The sequence below is a fragment of the Vombatus ursinus genome, unplaced genomic scaffold, assembly GCF_900497805.2.
Source record: "Vombatus ursinus unplaced genomic scaffold, bare-nosed wombat genome assembly UNPS02014833.1, whole genome shotgun sequence".
Lineage (NCBI taxonomy): Eukaryota > Metazoa > Chordata > Mammalia > Diprotodontia > Vombatidae > Vombatus > Vombatus ursinus.
Genome location: NW_020954611.1, coordinates 8787047 through 8806857, shown reverse-complemented (window position 1 = coordinate 8806857; position 19811 = coordinate 8787047). Strand labels below are relative to the sequence as shown.

Below are 19811 nucleotides of genomic sequence, written 5' to 3'. Positions count from 1 at the left end.
GATTGCTAGAAAGAGCTCTGTATCACTGAAACAAACAGGGAGTCTCTGTCTCTTTGGTCTGGTTAGGTTTTTATTGCTTTCTGCTCCATCCTCAAATCCAGCCAGACTTCTTGAAGATGAATAATTTGGTTATAAAGGGGGCTTAGAAATGACACCGTGCATTCAGATTCACTACTACTAGGAGGGGGCATGAAATATTCCACTTGGATAGCTGTATCTTCATATGCAATGAGGTAATATCTCCAGAGAAACAGCCCAACAGGATATAAAATTGAGTACCTGTAGAATTCCTTCTCAAAAGTGGCTATATACAAATGTGGACATAAACATCTATGGTGACATTGTACTATAGTGATCAACCTACATAGGTCTGGTCTGAATTGGGGCAAACCTGAAGAATTCACCTACTGTATGGGGTTCATTATTGGGATGGCTTTTCAGATGCCAAGGAGTATCTCAGATATTTTGTGGAAATTAGAGCCCTTTCCCCATGACAGGGTCCTGGAGGCTATGTACCTTCTTACAAGAACTCCTAGTCCTTGTGATATGCCATCTTGGAAGCACTGCAGGGATTGTGAGCTAGGATAGTTTTCTGAGGCTAGTATTGATCCAGACCACAGCTCCAGGGAAATTCAAGGGCATAGAGTATAGAAGACTCATACACTCATGTCAAAATACTTGAAGAAAAGAATGAGAAGGACTGCACATGGTGAGCACAAAATAGCATAACAATAAATGAAATGTATTGCATTTTAACAGACAGGAAATTACTTGTTACTGATATAAGGGTTATTCTCAAATCAACAGCTGTCTTTCAGGTCACTGACTTGTTAGAGCAAAGATGAAAATAGAATGAAGGAAGAAATACAAATGAAAAAAAGATAAGGATGTAGTTAAAGCAACTTCAGCTTAACCTATTGAAACACACTGCTGATACTGAAAGTGGAAAGTGAATGGAGAAGCAGACATCCATAGAAGCAATATTAATTTCCTAGAGAAGTTTAATGGATTTAAATCAATTGCCCTAAAGATCTCAAAGATTCCAGAAAATGCCTCAGCCAGCAAACACTTGGTTTTGCCAGGCACATAGGTATGGCAGCCAAGGAGAAAACTTGTTTATAAAATTGATGGAAGATACTGGAAAATTTTAATCAGCATCCCCTCATTAAGCAGGGAGAAGCAGTGGAGGGAAAAATAAACTTAAAGAAAGCAAAATCATGCATGCCCTCCCTTTCCCCAAGAATTTAAAAATGGAACTAGCACAATAGACCAAAGGAAAAAAGACCAGAAAAAAAGGATCTATTAAGACATAAAAAAAAAATCCTCTTCACTATAAATGATAGTACAGTCCTCACATTTGCACTCTACCATCATAGTCCTAGATATGCTGTATGAGGAAACTGAATTTCACTGGAGAAAATAGAAGAGAAAAACAGCTGGGTTAGACCAAGTTTAAACACACAAAGTCATTCCATAAGATGTCTGCTGTGCATGTAATAAAATTATATAAGATCGCTTGAACGATGTAATGGAGAAGTTCAACCTTTTGCATATTAAGTGAGGTTTAAAGCAGGAAGACACACACTTGTATGTTTGCTGCTGTTGCAGAGAATGTTCATTATCACATCTAGACATATATAAGCTTTCTTTTAGAGCAAGGATTCTTAGTCATTTTTTGTGTCATGGGCCCCTTTGGCCATCTGGTGAAACCTGTGGACCCTTTCCCAGAATAAGGCTTTTAAATAATGGAAGGAAGAGCTAAATTTAAGTTAGACATTAATGAAAATACAATTGTCTCCCCTCCCCCGCAGTTCATAGACTTCCTGAAATCTATATGTAGATCCTCAAGGAATCCACAGACCCCAGGTTAAGAACCCCTATTATGAATAGTGTACTTTGCCAGATGCTTCTCTTTGCAGATAACATTCTGTAGATTACATCAAGCCTTCGAACACCACAGAGCTTCCTAAATAACATTCATCATCACTTAAGAGTTTGCCTTAACTGTCTTCACGGAGGAGAAAAAATAACCTCACTGGATAAAGACTGTCTTTATTCCACATAATGATAGGAAGTTGGATAGACTGCCCATCTATACATATACATGTATCCTGTACTGGTACAGAGAATGGACAGTGAGCTGGATCCAGGATTGAACAGAAGGAGGAGAGCAGGCTGAATTGATTTTGGGAAATTGCAGAGTTCTTTCAATGACACTAAGCTTCTCCCTGAAACAAAGACTCATCTTAAACATCATTTTTATTTTGGTTATGTTGTGTGGCGTAGTCATGGAATGCTGTGATCTTCTAATGAACTGAAGTTAATCATTCAAAGTGCAATGGGAGAGTAACATGGTGGATATGTGGAGGCCACAAATAAAGAATTATTCAGGGGAATCAAGGTAAGGTATTGTTGTCAGAAAAACATGGGGAAAGGGAGAGAAACTGGACTAGTCAAGTAGAGACCAGGTAATGATTGATGAATAATCTCCATGTTCCATTGGTGTCTACACCATGTGAAGACAACATAAGAGAAAACCCCCAGAATGTTTACTGGACTCCATATGTTAGATTAATAAGAGGACATGGGCAAGAACTACAGACGATAGGCATGTATGGATGAGTTATGATCTTGATAGTTGGAGACAGTGCTCACATTGATGAGATCACAAATTCATTGGAGTAGGCTAGTGAAACTCTGTAGTAATAATAATATTAATAATAATAGCTTGCATTTATATAGAACTTTATTGTTAAGTCTTTTTTTCAGTTGTGTTTGACTTTCTGTGACCCCATTTGGGATTTTCTTGGTAGAGATACTGGAGTGGTTTGCTATTTCCTTCTTTAGCTCATTTTTACAGATGAAGAACTGAGGCAAACAGAGTTAAGTGACTTGCTCAGGGGTACTTTGTCGGAGGCCAGATTTGAACTGAGGAAGATGAGTCTTCCTGGTTCCAAGCCCAGTGCTCTATCTACTGTGTCACCTAGCTGCCCCACATATAACTTTAAGGTTTGCAAACCCTGAATGTATGTTACCTCATTTTATTTTACAGGAGCCCTGTGAAGATAGGTGTGATTATCTCCATTTTACAGATGAGGAAACTGAGGCAGAAAGGTGCTGTGACTTGCTCATGGTCACACAGCTCAGTGTCCGAGTTGGGATTTGAACTCAAGTCTTCCTGTCTCCCAAGTCCAGTGCTCTTCCCCATTATGCTGTGTGTGGTCAGCTTATACTTCTTGGCATAAGTGGTTTGGTAACAGGACATCCCTCTAGTCTTCATATATCCATTAAGCCCTCAGCTAGGATCTTTAGTGCCATATCATCCTGGAGTAATAGGCCCCAGCCATGTATAGGAGGTTCCAAGAAGAAAAATATGGACAGAAGAAATTGAGTAATGGAATAAAGCTCAGTACTTTACCCATAGCGGGCACTCAAATATTTATTAAATTCATTTCAGTGGAAATGGGGCCCTAATTAGTTAGGAAGATATAATTGGCCATTTTTCAGGTGATATATGTGAACAAAACATTGTAGTCACTCAGGGATATCTCTTGAACAGAGGACCTGAACTAGCAAGGAAGACCCCTCCCTCTTTCCCAATCACCTGCTCAGCACCAATCCTGGAGAGTTGCCTCCAGGCACTAAGAAGTTAAGGGGTTTGTTTAGGGTTACACAGATAGAGTCTGTGAGAGGTGCAGGTCTTGAACCCAGGTCTTACCTCCCAAACAAGCTTCCTAATTTCTTGGTCTTTCTGCCTTTCTTGGAAGGACATAAATATTAAGCCTCCAGTGGTTCCTTATATTATACCACATTAAAGCATACATTTCCTAGCTAGATATTTAAGGCCTTATTATTTCCTTTGAACAGAATCTAACCAAATTATCCATTTTTCTTGTCATGCCTTCCCCCATTCAGTTCCTATCTATAGATGTGGTAAGTGCCTACTTTGTGCACTGGGTACTAACTGTACTTAAGGTTACAAAGACCAAAATGAAACTGTCCTTATCGTCTAGGAACTTACATTCTACTAGGGTCAATTGTTTTCTGTTCAATAAAAAAACAATCTCCACTCTCAATTACATAAATGAAACAAAATATTTTCAAAATTTTATTTTTTCTTTTGTTTTTACCTCACCTGCTTTTCCTTATGTGTTCTCCTCTGCCACCCAAAGAGCAAACAATAACAACACAAATTAGGAAGGGGAGGGAAATAATTCAACAACACTAAGCAATATGCCAACTAAATCAGAATATAGTGGGGTTTCCACCTTCATAATTCCCCCACTACCTCTGTAAAGAAAAAAGAGGTACGTTGGAGTCAAGATGAGCTAAGCTAAAATGCTGCCTTAGGTACTCATTAGTGGTGTGATCCTTGGCAAGCCACTTAACCTCTTTCAGCTTCAGTTTCCCCATCTGTAAAATGGAGATTAATATTCACACTTACTTCATTGGTAAAAATGAGCTAACGTGTAAAATTCTTTGCAAACTTGAAGGTGCTATCTAAATGGGAACTGTTATTAGCACAGGCCTAGTTTGGTCATAGTTTCATTGTATGATAAAATTAGAGCTGGAAGGAACCTTAGCTATCATCCAACCCCCTCACATTCGGTTTCAATTGTCTTCTTGGTCTTCTTGACATTTACATTATGACAGCCATTTCTTGCAATGTTTTTCTGGTTGTGGTTACTTCACTTTGCACTAGTACATATAATTCTTCCCATGCATTCCTGTTTTTCGTGTTTATCTTTTCCTATGTCACAATAATATTCCGTTATTAAGAAAAATAAAAAAATTATTTCATTACATTTAAATACTACAACTTGTTTATTCATTGCCAGATCAATAGGAGTCAACATTGTTTATAATTCTTTGATACTACAAAAAGTATGACTATAAATATTTTGGTTTATATGGAATACTTCTTTCTCTCTTTGCTCTCTTTGGGTTGTATGCCCAACAGTAGAATTTCTATGTTAAAGGGCATGAACATTTGAGTTACTTTCTTAGAGAAATTCCAAATTATCTTCTAGAATGTTTGGACCAGTTCACATTTCCCCCAACAGGATTACTATTTCTCTTATTCTATAGCCGTTCAGTATCAACGATTCCCATCTTTTATCACCTTTGCCAGTTTGCTGGCTATGAACTATTGCTGTCAGAGTTGTTTTGATTTGCATTTCTTGCTATTAGTGACCTGAAGCATCTTTCCTTTTTTTTTAATAGTTTGTAATTCTTTTGAGAACTATTAATTCACATCCTTTGGTCACCTGTCCATTTAGCCATGACTTTTGGAGCTCACATTTGAATTCCATATATGTCTTGGATATCAGACACTTACATAATTGATGCAAAGATTTTTTTTTTAACATATTGGCAGCTTCCTTTTCCTAGTTGGGTTGACTCTGTTAACCTAAGAGACATAAATTTTTAATTCCAGAAATAACCTAGGTTTTCAGTGAATTGCATGGTACAATGAAAAGAACATTGGATTTGAAGTTGGGTTACCTGGATTTGAATCCTGGCTTAGCTATGTAGAATCTATGGGACCCTGGGCAATTCAGTTATCTGAGCCCCATTTTTCCTCATTTGTAACCTGAAAGAGGGGTCAAGCTGAAGTTTATGCTCTCTTTTAGCCCTACGACTTAATGCATGTATGCCAGCAGAAGTTCCACTCTCTTCTTCTCCCCATCCTCATCTTCCTTTTTGGCTAATACTACTCTCTGATAATCTCCACTCCTGAAGGAGGGAACCCAGACTCTCCACACCACTTGGCGCCTCAGGCTCACTTACTGTTTCCCACTGGTTGCTTCTGGGCTTCCCCAGTAATTATCCCTGCCACTTATCACCAACTACAATCTTTTTGGTAAGATAGCCGACCGTGGGGCCTAACCATCTGTCCTGATGCTATGTCTTCTAGACCCTATCTGCTTATGATGTACCCTAATGACCTCCTGTCTTCTTAGGATTTCTGGGTCTTTCAATCCCACTTGTAGCTGAATCTTCATGTATCAGCTGTCTCATCCTATCAAGGATTGTTAACCTTTTGGGTGTTTCTCAGAGTGTTTTTTAAGTGCATAAACTAAAATTCTAAAATGATGGACATTGATGTAAAAGAGATTGTGGAGAGAGGGATTGAATGAAACTTGGTAATTGCTTGGATGTGAATGGTACAACAATAAAAAGCCCTTCCTCTGATTATCTAAGTGATCCATATCTTATGTATAGGAGCTTAGTAAAGTTTTGAAATGAATCAAAGCAAATACGCCTTGAAACAACGGGTAATAAATTTATGGAACTGATTGACCCCCAATGGTTCTGACTGAAAATGTTAAAAAAGTTAAAAAAGATTCAAAATAAATTTTATAAGTGGTATATCTTTGTTGGGTTTACTAAGGAAATCAGGGGCCTTGCAGGGGTGGGGAACCTGTGGCCTTCAAGGTCCTCAGGTGAGGCCCTTTGAATCCAAACTTCACAGAACAGTTTGGATTCAGTCAAAGGGCCTCACTTGAGGTCCTAGAGGGCCACATGTGGCCTAGAGGCCGCAAGTTCCCCACCCTGGGTTAGACATTTCTTAACGGTTTGTGCTTGATGACCTGGACAGCTTTGTACCATGCTTCTGAATGTCCTTTTGCGTGGCTGTCAGAGTCAGTATTAAGGCTGTTGGTATGATCAGTGAAAATGCATTTGAAAGAATAATTGATACTATGTATAGATTCATTAATAGAAGCTGAGTCAACCTACTTGTTCACCTTTGTGCTTTGACAAGACTTTCATTTAATGTCATTTTATCAAGTTCCCCCTGAAAGTAATTTTTAAAATGTAGAAATTCTGCAAGAAATGGAACCTTTAGAGGAGAAAGTAGGACACAATAATGGTAGTAATAGTTGTGAGAACATGAAGACTAATAACCAGCCCAGTAACTACCTATGCATTTGTCTTTGTATAATAACTGAGTAACATGTTTGCCTGCTACTGAGAACATGATGTGCACATTGGGTAATCTTTTGGCATACAAAGAACCAACTTCAAATCATCTTGACAAAAAGTTGCCCACCATTTATGTCACTTGACCATCAAAGCAAGAACTCAATGGTACTTTATAGATGGGGTTTCACCGGTTAGTAACCTGTTGACTTGGGGTAACTGTCTCAAACAACGTTTAAAATTCAATTCAATAAACATTCATTAAATGTTTCCTACATGCAAAACATTGTACTGACTTGAAATACTTCATTCGAAGGTTTATCGAGCACTTACAGTGTTTAGAGCCCTGGGTTAGTCCCTTGGGAAAGATACCAAGTTTAGCCAAGATGAAGCCCCTGTCCTCATAGAGCTTACAGTGGAATAAGGAATTCAAATACAATAACAATGATACACAATATTACCTAAATGCGTTAGAGGTTGTGTAGTTAGAGGACTGAGTACTCAAATTGCACCTCTGATGTTCACTAGCTGTGTGACCCCAGGTAAGTTACTCAACCTTCCTAAGACTATTTTCTTTTCTGTAATGTAAGCAGGTTGGTCTCTAGAACTCTCTTCCAGCTCAAAATGTATGATCCTTTGTTCCTGTTATCTGAGGCTTGATGGGGAAGTTATTAACAACCAAGGGAGGGGATCAGAGAAATCTACATGGAGGTAGTGGCATTTCAGTTGAGTTGTAAAGGAGAGGCAAGAATTCAGTAGGTGATGGGGAGAGAGCGGAAAAGAACTCATTTTAGGCATCAGTAACCACTTAAATTTTAATTTCAGATTGCTTAAATCACTTAATTTAAATTTAATGCTTTCTTTAAGCAATTAAAGAAAGTAAAAGGAAAGGATACCAATTTTGTCTCATTCTAAGCCTGCATGTTTATAGGAGAGTGGTGGAATTGGTGTTAGGAGATGAGAGTTCAATTTCTGGCTCCAACACTAGCCAGACATTTGACCGTGGAAAATTCATTTGACCTTTTTGAGTCTGGTTTTTCTTTTTCTGTAAAATGAGCGTAAGAATGCTTGCCTGTAGTTGTGAGAAAAGTGTTTTGTAAACCTTGAAATACTTTCAAATTTGGGATTGGGCTTATCTTGCTATTTTATCTTTGGGATTTGCTTATCTTGCTATTTGATTCTCTTTGCTTATTGTGGTGTCACTTCATGCACTACAGTCAGGGTTAAATGACTTGCCCAAGGTCACACAGGTAGTAAATGTCCCAGGCCAAATTTGAACTTAGTTCCTCCTGTCTCCAGGGCTAGTGCTCTATCCACTGCACCACCTAGCTGCCCCCAACTTTATGCACTTTCTACTTCATTTTGGGATCTTGACTCTGCCTTTTGAAGGGTAGAACCTTCTTTCTCAGCACATACATACCTGGCATTTCTGAACTGTTGTTTCTATTAGTTATACTTGGAGTAGGGAAAATTTGTACCTTTTGCCCCATCTACCCCGCTTGGGATCTGCCTCAACCCTTGGGGTTATCTCAAGTTAATGGATAGTTATGGAAACCCTGATCCCGCTTCTGCTATGGTGAGAACTAACTTCGTACCTCCTCTTCCAGAAGAACTGGTTTTCACCCTCTATCTTGCCTTTTTGAGAATTTGACCTTACTTTGAGGTGCATGTCAAATAGTACCTTCTCCATGAAACTGTTCCTGTTCTTTCTCTCTGTTTACTTCCTTCCCTTCCCCAACAATTCAAGATCTCTTTTTTAAAAACTCTCTTCCATGCTCTTATAATTTGTATGGTAACTTAATAAAAAAATTGTCATTATTTTTTGTTTATATCACCCAAATTTCCCCCTGTATCCCTCTTGTCTCTGAGAGAGCCATTCCTCATAAGGGGAAAATGTAAAAAAGAAGGAGAAAAATCAGAAAAAAACAGATCAGTATCTTCAAAATCTAGCAATATATGGAATGTTCTACACTTCTGATCCCCCCCACCTCAATCCACCCCACCAATTTCTGCAAAGGAATGGAATGTGGAAAGGGGTATATGATAATTTTTAATGGACTTGTATTTTTCTCTCCTCTACCATGTAAAGAACTCTTGGCTGGTGATGGTAGTGGTATGGGGCATGTGATAGTTTCAAGTATTTGAAGCATTGTCATATAGAAAAAGGCTTAGACTTGCCCTCCGGGACCTCTGAGGATGCAACTAGGAATGCTGGGTGGAAGTTACAGAGATGAAGATTTAGATTTGAGGTAAAGGAAAATATTACTAACAATAAGAACTGTCACAAAGTAGAAGGAGCTGTCTTGTGAGCTAGTGATTATCTCTTAATAGTGTCAGTCAGAGAACATTTTAAAGCACATACTGTGTGCCAGGCATTGTGCTAAGCTTTGAGGAAAGGAAAAAAAAAACCCTAGAGATCCTCAAATGAAGGCTGCCAGCCATGTTATAGAGGGAATTAGGGTTTGGGTACTGGACTTTTGAGGGTCCCTTCCAACTTGGAAAATCCATGATTCCTTGAGCATAGGGACTGTGTCTTGATGTATTTTTTAAATTTCCAGTAATTAGGACACTGCCCTGTAGGTATTTATTAAAGTAGCTGTAGGTACTTAATAAATGTCAAATTTAAATCTACTTGATGTGCTATACTATTAAAGTGAATACTTTAGTCTTTGAGAAAAAAAGGTTAAAGAAATTGAGATTAATGTGGCAGAGCAGATGAGGGTAAGATTTAGGTTATCATCAATTTTCAGGACATACACAAAGGATATTGACCAGTTGTTACCCATTTCTGCTGATTATGGAGGGGAGTGGTAGAGGGAAGGGAAACAAACTTAAATTTGTGAAAGATTTCAGGTTAAGTGTAGGGCCATAGATTTGGGAGGAAGGGACTTCACGGGATCATGTAGTCCAGCACTCCTTTTTGCAGATGAGGAAAGTGAGAAACAGCTATATTTTTAAAATTACTTTGAAGTTCTGGGCCTACAGAATCTTATAGACTATTAAAGCAGAAAGGGGTTGAAAGATATTGTCTTTTTCAGACCCTTCTCTGGACTTCAGTTTTCTCAGCCATAAAGTGAAATGATTTATCCATAGTTACATAACTACTAAGTAACAGAACATTTTCTCAATAATGAGAAACAATGAGACTAAAAATGATCGAGAAGTTTCCTTTTCTGGAAGTTTGTTTTGTTTTGTTTTAGTATAGATTATGCTGTGGGATAGTTGAGATTGGTCCTTTGCTTCAGATTAGAGGATGGAAAGTTGATTTCTTATGATGCCTTCCAACACTATGATTGTCTATGTAGGAAAAACTAGAAATATAGTTATGCATACACAGGCATGAAAATCTGACCTGAGACATTTTTTCCCCAATGAATTAAATACATAATATTTACACACACACACACACATACACACACACACTTATCAGAAACACAGACACAAACATACATATGTCTTTTCTTAAGAATTCACCTATTGCATGTGCCATGGGAACCAGGAAATATGCCTACCTACAATCAAATCCAGTTTGATATAAATTTTCTCTAATTTTTGACAGAAGTTTATCTGAAATAGACTTGATATTTCAATTTGAAATCATTTACTGATGATCACATGGGGAATACTAGTTGTCCAGCTTCTGCCATGAAACACACCAAAATTTTGTAAGAATATTCAGCCGCAAAACAACAACAACAAAAAGAATATTTAACCCAACAAACCTTTATTAAGTACCTATTGTATATACACATTTTGTTTTTTGTCCATCTAATCTTCATATTAAATTTCCCTAGAGCACCAGATCCTCGGTTCAAGTTCTGCCTTTATTGACTAGTTGTGTGAGCTTGGTTGCTAAACCTCTCTGGGGCTTAAAATGAGGGAATTATATTAGATTGTGTGTCTTCACTTATTCTTCAGACCAAATTTGTACTGGTTAGCATTGCTCTGTACTGCCAAAGGGTCTTCCTTATTTCTTTAAATCTATAGATTTAAAATAATTTTTTTTTCTATCTCTCTCTCTCCTGCCTTTTATTTCTTGTCTCTAACTCTTAGTCCATATTCCCTAATACTGTAGAGTGGTCTTTCAGAAGAACATTCAGGTTTCTTACTGGGTCGCATTGTAATTTGATTTGGGAACCACTTTTGAGCCCTAAAATGCCAGGATAAATAAGGTGGAGTTTCACGAATGAGAAAGAGACATGTTCTTATATGTGTTTGCTTTTGTTGAACTCTACTCAATTGACTTCATCCATTTGTATTGTTGGACATTTTCTATGGCATGTTTATAGATTTGTAGATTACATAAAGTAGGAGAGTAGCTGAAAGACTGATAGAAAAGAGATGCAGAAAATCCCAGGAGGCTGGGAGCAGTGGGTTAAATCTAATTGAAAAAAAAAAAAAAAGAACTCAGTATCAGAGGTAAATGTAAAATTTACACTTGGATTGAAAAAAAAATAATTTCACAAATCCTGATGGAGAAAGGTGTGACTAAACAGTAGTTGGTATGGAAAAATATTTAAGGGTTTAGTGTGTTGTGAGATCAAAATGAGTCAACAGTGGGACACAGTAATAGCAGACATTTGTGTAGCTCTTTCAGCATTATTCCACATTACACACGATCTCATTTGAGCCCCACAACAATCCCATGAGGAATACGCAGAGCCATAACTAGAGCAGAGCAACTTAGGGTTTCTCCCAGCACACAGTCATTTAGAGAGCACTGGCAGTACTTTTATTTCTTTCAGCAGGGTAGAAATAATTGAGCTCAGCATATAGTTAGCAAGAATAATTATTTAAAATAGGAAACTGCCAGATGGCACCCCTCCACAGGGCCTTGTTTCTTAGGATCTGTCCTCACCCAATAATCCCACACCTGAATTTGTCTTTAAAAGTTAATTTAAGAATGTACTTCCTGCTGTTTGTCCTAGATGCTTTTTTGTGAGGTTGGCATTGGAGATCAAAATGACTAGTTATGGCTTTGGAGATAGGTACTACCAGTATTATTCATATTTTATAGATGAGGAAACATTGCACTGGTTAAATGTCCATAGTCAGTAACAGAGTTGAGATTTAAAACTCCATTTGACATGGTAGCCAATAAAGCTAATTCTTTCCTTGGGTAGATTGGCAGTAGTGAGCAGAATGAAAAAAAGTGTTAGTCTTCCTATGGTCTGCCTTATGTAGATCACGTGTGGAATATTGCCTTCAATTCAGACCTAGGTGCCGCATTTTGGAAAAGACAGTGGTGGGCTGGAATGAGGCCAGTGGACAACAAAGGTGGCAAAGGGATTGGAACCCATGCCAAATGAGAATTGAGAAAACTAAAAAAAATTTAGTTTGGAGGGAGGGTGCGGGGTGTGGACATCATGCTTTTTGATATTTAAAAGGTCGCATGGTAAAGACTAAATACCCTTTTCCTTCTAATCCATCTTTTCTTCTGGTCCCTTTTTTTTTTTCCCTGAGGCAGTTGGGGTTAAGTGACTTGCCCAGAGTCACACAGCTAGTGAGTGTTATTTGTCTGAGGCTGGATTTGAACTCAGGTCCTCTTGACTCCAGAGCCAGTGCTCTATCCACTGAGCCACCTAGCCACCCCCTCTGGTCCCTTTCTTAAAGTTGACACCTTTCTTCATTCCCACCCAACTTAATTTCAAGCCTGTCACACAGGTTTTCGCTACTCTTATATGTTTAGCCAAACTCCTACCCTGTGCCATGCTTATATTATTCTTGCCTACCAATTTATTGTCCATACCACCTATTACTTATTCCATGTGCTTTCCTACCCCCATGCCTTTGCTCATGCTGTGTACCTTCTATCTGGAATGACCTCTCTTTCCCCTTTACCTGTTGAATTTTTACTTATCTTTTGAAGTTGAGCTCACATACTACCTTTCTCCTCTGTATTTGTACCACCTTTCCCCACAACTCCATCGTTTTAACAGCCTTTCTACTCAGACCCCCATGCAGCAATTTTGGACCTAAGAAGATGTTATTTGATGAGGCTGTCTGTTTGTGTCATCTTGCTCTTTACCCTGTAAGCTCCATGAGGGCAGGGACCTTCCTATTGTCCTAAATGACTTTACAGATAGTAGCCAATGAATAATGGTTTAATCTCAAATTGACTTTTTGCTACAATGATTGGTGTAGGCTGCGCTTTTTTTAGTCTCAGAGAGGGGAAAGGAGGTCATGTTGACTTCTGTGACTGTGAGTCAGAAAGGCTGGGTAATAATAATAGTTCACATTTCTGTGGCACTCTATGGTTTGCACGCCACTTTCTGTAGAACAACCCTGTGAAGTACATTATCTCTGTTTTACAGATAAAGAAACTGAGGCTCCTAGAGGTTTTTTAATGACTTCTTTAAGGTCCTATGTTAGTGACAGTGTCACTATTTGAGCCCATATCTTTGCATGTCAAGTGTAATGCTATGTCCAGTATACCATTCTGTCTCTTTCTCTGATGCCCCTCCTTAGAGTAGCAGGTAGGTCTGTTATACTCCTGGGAAATAGTAGGGAAAGGCAGGCCTGAGATTGCACGAGTAGATAGTTTTGCTAAGTTCTTACTTCTCAAATTATGAGCCACAAGCTTTCAGGAATCCCTACATAAGGAAACAAACCTTCTACGGAAAAAGCAAATGTTTCACATATATTAATATTCTTCAAACATATATAGATGCTGTTGTGATAAAATCATAAATATATTTGCAAGCATTACTGAACTCATAGCAGCTTTTGGTTACATATTTACTCAATGTTAGTAAGTTCAAGCATGGTCATATGAGAATTAGTGATTTTTTTTTAACTTTAAAGATGGTTCCTCATATCCAAAGATTGGGAACCCCATTGTGATAGCCTCCTTTTTTTGAGACATTTACCTGCTAGTTGAGTGTAATATGTTATTTGGAGGATATAGGTTTGGGAGAGGCTAACCTGGGTGAAAGGCCAGGTCTCCCGAATGGAGTTAGTTTGGAGAGAGGATGGGAGGGGAGAAAGGTTCAAGAAAAGAGGGTAGTAGGATCCAGAGCATGTCAAGCTACATGAAAAAAGGGGAGATTAGAAAGATTCCTGCCCTGCCACTTAAGTGGCTTTCTTGTTTAGGTATATAAGTCACTTGACCTCTTAGAGCTTCAGTATCCCCCTCTGTAAAATGAGAGGATTGGACTCAGCTACCCGATATATGGAAAAGAATGCTAGATCTGGAATCACAGAATCTGGGTTTGAATCTCAGCTCCATTACTAGTTCACTACTTCTATGATCTTGGGCAAATCACTTAACCTTGCGGGGCCTCGATTTCCTCATCTGTAAAATGGGGAGATACCCAATACAATAGGGTGAACTCCAGAGTCCCTTCCAGCTCTAATCCAGAGCTAATCCAGCTAGATCTTGAAGTGCCTTCCTATCTACAATATTTTATGCTTCTCTAAGATACTATAGTACCAAGCATAGCGTCTCCTGGCTCGCTCTGTCAAGGTTTGGGCCACTTCAGGGCTAACATAGAGAAACTGGAGAAGAAAATGCAATCATTGAATTCTTTTGAAAAGTTCTAAGAAACTTCCTGGTGTGTTTTTAAGAAAACCAATGATTTCAATTCCCCTTCCTTCCACTATGATTAATAGAATATTAGAAATTCCACATAGATTAATAGAATATAGAGACTTAAAAGTTAGTGGACAATTGTAACATAGGTTGTTGAATGAAAACTGAGTGCCTAGTTTTAATAATGAGAATTAATTTTGGCATCAAATGAAAAGCAGTTTGATTAGGTGAAATATTGGACTGCACTTCCCCTACTTGTGTCCTTTTATCTCTATTTGGTTGTTGCCTGCTAGGTCATTCATTCAGCTGTGTCAGAAAAATTTGCTACTTGTAAAACAAAATAAATAAATAGTATGTGGCAAATAGAAATTGACTAGGCATGGCTGGAATTAATTTTAATGAGTAAGTCTCTCCAAGGACTGACATTTGTTCAATTAAGAACCTTCTACAAATTCCGTGTCATGCCCTTCACGTGTCTCGTGTTCCACATGTTGAGTATTAGGCAAAACTAATAAGAATTGGTTCTGTGAAACTCCGGAGATTTGTTTGTGTTCCAAATGAACACATTGAAGTATACAGAGTTTGTCACAGATGCTTCTCTGGCTTCTCTTAACTTTCAGGCCACTAGATGCAAGGCTGGTCATAGGCAAAGCAGCACAATTGGATTTAGGGTCCTATCCAGTTCCCAAGGCAAGCTTTGGTGTCCTATCTACTCTACCCTTCCTAGATTGTTGCTGTCATACTGTTGCCTGCTTTGTAGGACCATGCATGCTCTCTCCAGGACCTCTTCCCGTCACTCTCAACTTATATGTATGTCCCTTACAGGTCATCCTTTCCAGGATACTGTGTCTCTACCTACAAACTAGCTTGTAGCAATGAGAGAGTAGTACAGGTTGACTTCCAGGTAATCTATGTTGAGATTAGGGTGGAGATGGGGAGGACTGACATGGATTTTTTCCTTTATTATTATCTTTATTAACTCTAGTTGCAGAAAACAAGGAGGCTTGGGTTAGATGGCTCTCATGGTAGGAATTTCAGGAGAACTAGACAGGGAGGGCTGGTGGGATCATAGATTTAGAATTGTAAAGCACTTCAGAAGTCACGTAGTTTGCTTCCTTCATTTTACAGATAAGGAAAACAGGCCAGAGAGGGGAAGTGAATTGCTCGCAGTCACGCAGGTAGTAAGCATTAGAAGTAGGATTTGAGCCCAAGTTCTTTTTTCCACTTGAGCACAGACATTTCCTGTGGGTGGGTGGATGGGTTATAATACTTATTAGAGACAGTTGTGTTTATACAACTAGCCGTTAATAAAAATGGTCTTGAAAGCCCCAATCTGCCTTTCTGGGACTTCACTTGTTTCATCTGGCATTATTCCTGTCTCTGTTCTGTTCCAGTCAGAAACATAGAGATCATAGAATTTCAGAGTTGGGATGAGCCTCAAAGGCCGTGTTGTCCAAGTATAAACCTAACCAAAAAGCTCTGTAGCATCCTGGATAGGTGGTCATATAGTCTCTGCTTAAAACTTTGATCATTGGGGAACTAACTACCTCCTGGGGCAGCCCATTCGGCTTTTCTATACCTTTAATCGTTAGGAAGTTTTCCTACATATTGAGCTGAAATCTGCATTTCTACAGCTTGCTTGGCCAGGGATCATTTATCCAGTTTGTCCGACAAAGGGGCTCGGGACTATAAATGAATTGTGTTTTACCAAAATATAATACCCATAGGTTGGTCTAAGTGAATCATCCTTTACCTTTTGGTTCTTACCACATTCCCTATATATAATAACACAAATTTATCTGGCAACCTCAGCTACTCAGAAAACTACTGAGCACCGAGAAGTCAACACGCAGGAAGTCTCTGAGCAGCAGATTCAGTAATGCTCATGTGCTTCTTGTACAAGGTGTCTTCTGCGCCCCTCTCCCCAGGCATATGATGGCTTGAGCTGTGATTGTAATAACCTTTTACCTAGCAGTCTCTGTCTATTCTTTCTGATGCACGAGGACCTCAGAAACCTGCAGTGATATAGATTTTGAATGAGATGAGCCCGAGAGGTCACCCAGTTCAGCCTTTTTCATTCAATAGATGAGGGAAGCGATTTGCCTGAGGTCACAAAGTTGTGAGTGGCATAGTCAGAATTTGAACCCAGGTCATCTGAATCCAAATACCTAGTGTTGTTCATACTACAACAGGCTGCCTCTAAGATGATTACCAACTATTTAATTTGACATTTAAAGGCTTCTGTAAACTTTTTGACCTTCATTCCCAGCCTGATTTCATTCTTTTTCCTTGTACTCTACAATCTAGCCAAACTGGACTGACTATTCTCCTTGCCCGAGATGCATGCCTGACTCATTTCCCTCTGTTGAAATCTTTTTTGTTTCTTCAAGACTCAGGGTAGCTGCTTCTTTCTCTTCTTCCTCTATCCCTAACAGTTCAACATTCCTTCATGCCATTGATACCACTGGGGTTGCAGACAGGCCCATAGAATTAGGAAAGGAAGCCCAGAAATTTTCTCAGTCGGTTAGTGTAGATAATGAACTATCATTCTGCTTTGTGATTACATCTCTCTCTTACCTATGACTTCCTTACCGCCGCTCCCCACCTCCACCACCCCTCCTCCCGCCCTGTCCCAATACAATGACTTGTGTTGGGACCAATATAATAGCATTTCTGGAAATTGTGACATTCTTAAATAATAGTTGTGTGCACTAACTTGAGACTTGCAAAAACACTATAGAAAAGTTAAGAACAAATATTTTCATCTGGATGGAATGGGGAATGCAGGAACAAATGAGAGGCAGTATTGTTGGAAAAGACCACTTGGTCTGCCAACTTTTACCAAGGATCATGAAGAACTATCTGAATTCACGTGATGATTTTTGCTACCTCTAATATTTTTAATCCCATATCAATAAAATTTATAATAAAAATAAGCTTATCAAAGCTTCTGTAATCAGAAATAAATACTGTAACCTTCTGATCTTTAGAATTATGTAAACATACTTTTTTACATCCTCAAAATCAGTGTGTAGATACTCCAATTCCTCCTTGTGCGATTGTCTGTTTATAACACCAAACGACTCCCCCCCATTTCCCCAACTTTCATAGATCTTCCCATATATCCATAATTGCCTCCATCTATTGCTCCACTGCCTGCTCTAACCATTGCCCCTCTCATCTGAAAGCTATCCCACTTCTGCTTTTGCCAGTAAACACGTCCAGTGCCCCAGAGCCTAAAGAACATTGGATCTGCAATCAGAAAAGCTGAAATCAGATCTTGATTTGACCATTTATTTGCTGTGTGACCTTATCTTCATCTCTCTGGGCCTCATTTTCTTATCTGTAAAATAAAGGACTTGGAGATAATATTTAAGGTAGATAGTGGGTCATCCTTGGAGTCAGGAAGGCCCAGTGTCAAGTCCTGCTCAGATAGCCTTGTGTGATATTAAACAAGTCACCTATGCATTTAGTGTCCCCAGACTGCTTTCTAAAACAAGTTACAGATTGATTTTATGTTTGCTTCAATGGAAGGAGTTTACACGCTTGGAGTTTTCTGCACTGATACCACATTTATGCAACCCTTCCATCTATCCCCTCTAAGAACCTAACCAAGTGGCCAGAAGAAAGTATTTCCAAAATCTCTCTTGGACTCATACTAAATAAAAAGAAAAAATTATAGCACCAGAGCCAGCTATTTCTTGCTTAACTTACCTAGGCAGTTCTGCTTTGCACAAGAAAAAGGGACATTGCCTCTGTGTGTACTCTTCTAAAAACCTGATGTCCCTGTGAGCCTGACATTGTCCACATTTCCAAACACCTAAGAGCTTCTCTCACATCAGCACTCTTGTATTATAATATAGGATCCCAGGTCTATGGTTTACATAGATGTTCCTCATGGGTCACACGGTTCAGCTCAAAAACTATACTTGTGGGATCAGAGGGTCATAGATTTAGAACTGGAAGAAAACTTAGAGGCCATTAAATCCAACCCCTCCACTTATCAGTGAGGAAACTGAGGCACTGAGATACTAAGTGACTGGCCCATGGTCATCCAGCCAGTAAGGGTCTGAGACAAGATTTGAGCCTAGGTCTGTCTCCAAGTCCAGTGCCATAGCCACTATACCAATTTGAGCTTTTTGTTCCTTGCTTAGGTCCAAGTTCTTAGAAATTACATACATAACCTATGTTATTCAAATATTTCTATTTGAGACAGTATTGTAGACCTTAATTTTCTTGCCTTCCCCAAAGTATATGCAAGTGTGAATATTATATATATATATATGTATATTACTGAATCAAATGCCTATTGTTTTATTCTTGAATGATCCCATAAATCATTGTGAAAACAATACCCTGGATATAAGCCTTTTTTATGTGTTAAAGTTATAGTTAACCACCTTGGACGTGTCACTTCATCCCTGTGGTTCTTTGGTTCACCTATCTGTAAAATGAGGGGATTGGACAAAAGTTCTATTTGGACTCCAAAGCCTATGATCCTAAATATGAAAAACTATCATTTGTCAAAAACAATTAGGAGTAAATAAAATTGATATTTTCCCTCAGAATTAAATAGTAAAAGCTTTAATATTTCATCATTGTTAACATGGTCAACTTTTGTTTATCCAGGGAAAGAAGTTCAGCTTGGACATTGTGATATTGCCATTTTCCCCTACACTTCTTCCTTATGTCGGTGGTAATTGTCTTACTCAGGAGTTTTGTTGCCTCTTCATGTCATGGGATGGCAAGCAAAGGAAAAAAAAGGGAAAAGCCCAGTAGTTAATAACTGTTAAGATATTTTTTAGTGGTTTAATTGGCAGAAGAGACCAGTCTGAAAGAGTGAAACATGCAAGTTATAGATCATTTTAAGAGAACCTCTGCAGTGTTATTCAAGTGCGTAAGAGTAACTAGACTAGGCTTAAAATTGTGTTGTCAAGTTGAAGTCCTTGCTTGTAATTAGCATGTTGCATATGTTTCATATATTTAATTGGGATTAGGAAGCAACATACAGTGTGTTTTTTATGAAGTCATTTTTATTATATGCTGTTTTTGTCTTGTGTTTCTGTTTCTAGGACCGGAATAGGCCCTATGACACATTTAACTTGCATTCTTTGGAGAACTCTTTAATGGATATGATAAGGACTGATCATGAGCCTCTGAAAGGTAAACACTACCCTCCCAGTGGCCCACCAATGAGTTTCGCTGATATTATGTGGAGGAATCATTTTGCAGGTTAGGAATATTCATACGTCCATTCTTGCTTGGTGTTTTAAATGAAAATCAGCTTTTTAAAAAAATAATTGCTATGAATTTGCTACTAGTGAAGTGCTATAATGTATTTAAAGTTGATTTTTTT

General features: G+C 38.6%; 1 protein-coding gene across 6 annotated transcripts in view; it reads left to right on the top strand.

Annotated features, from left to right (window-relative positions):
• The window catches only part of CPEB3 (cytoplasmic polyadenylation element binding protein 3), a 229460-nt gene that overhangs the window by 77850 nt on the left and 131799 nt on the right, over positions 1-19811 (top strand). For 5 of the 6 annotated variants that reach the window (XM_027839883.1, XM_027839884.1, XM_027839882.1 and 2 more), the window contains one exon: positions 19528-19687. In XM_027839883.1, coding sequence (XP_027695684.1) covers positions 19528-19687 — 160 coding nt within the window. The remainder of the gene's footprint in view (positions 1-19527; positions 19688-19811) is intronic. The other variant, XM_027839881.1, reaches the window with a different exon arrangement.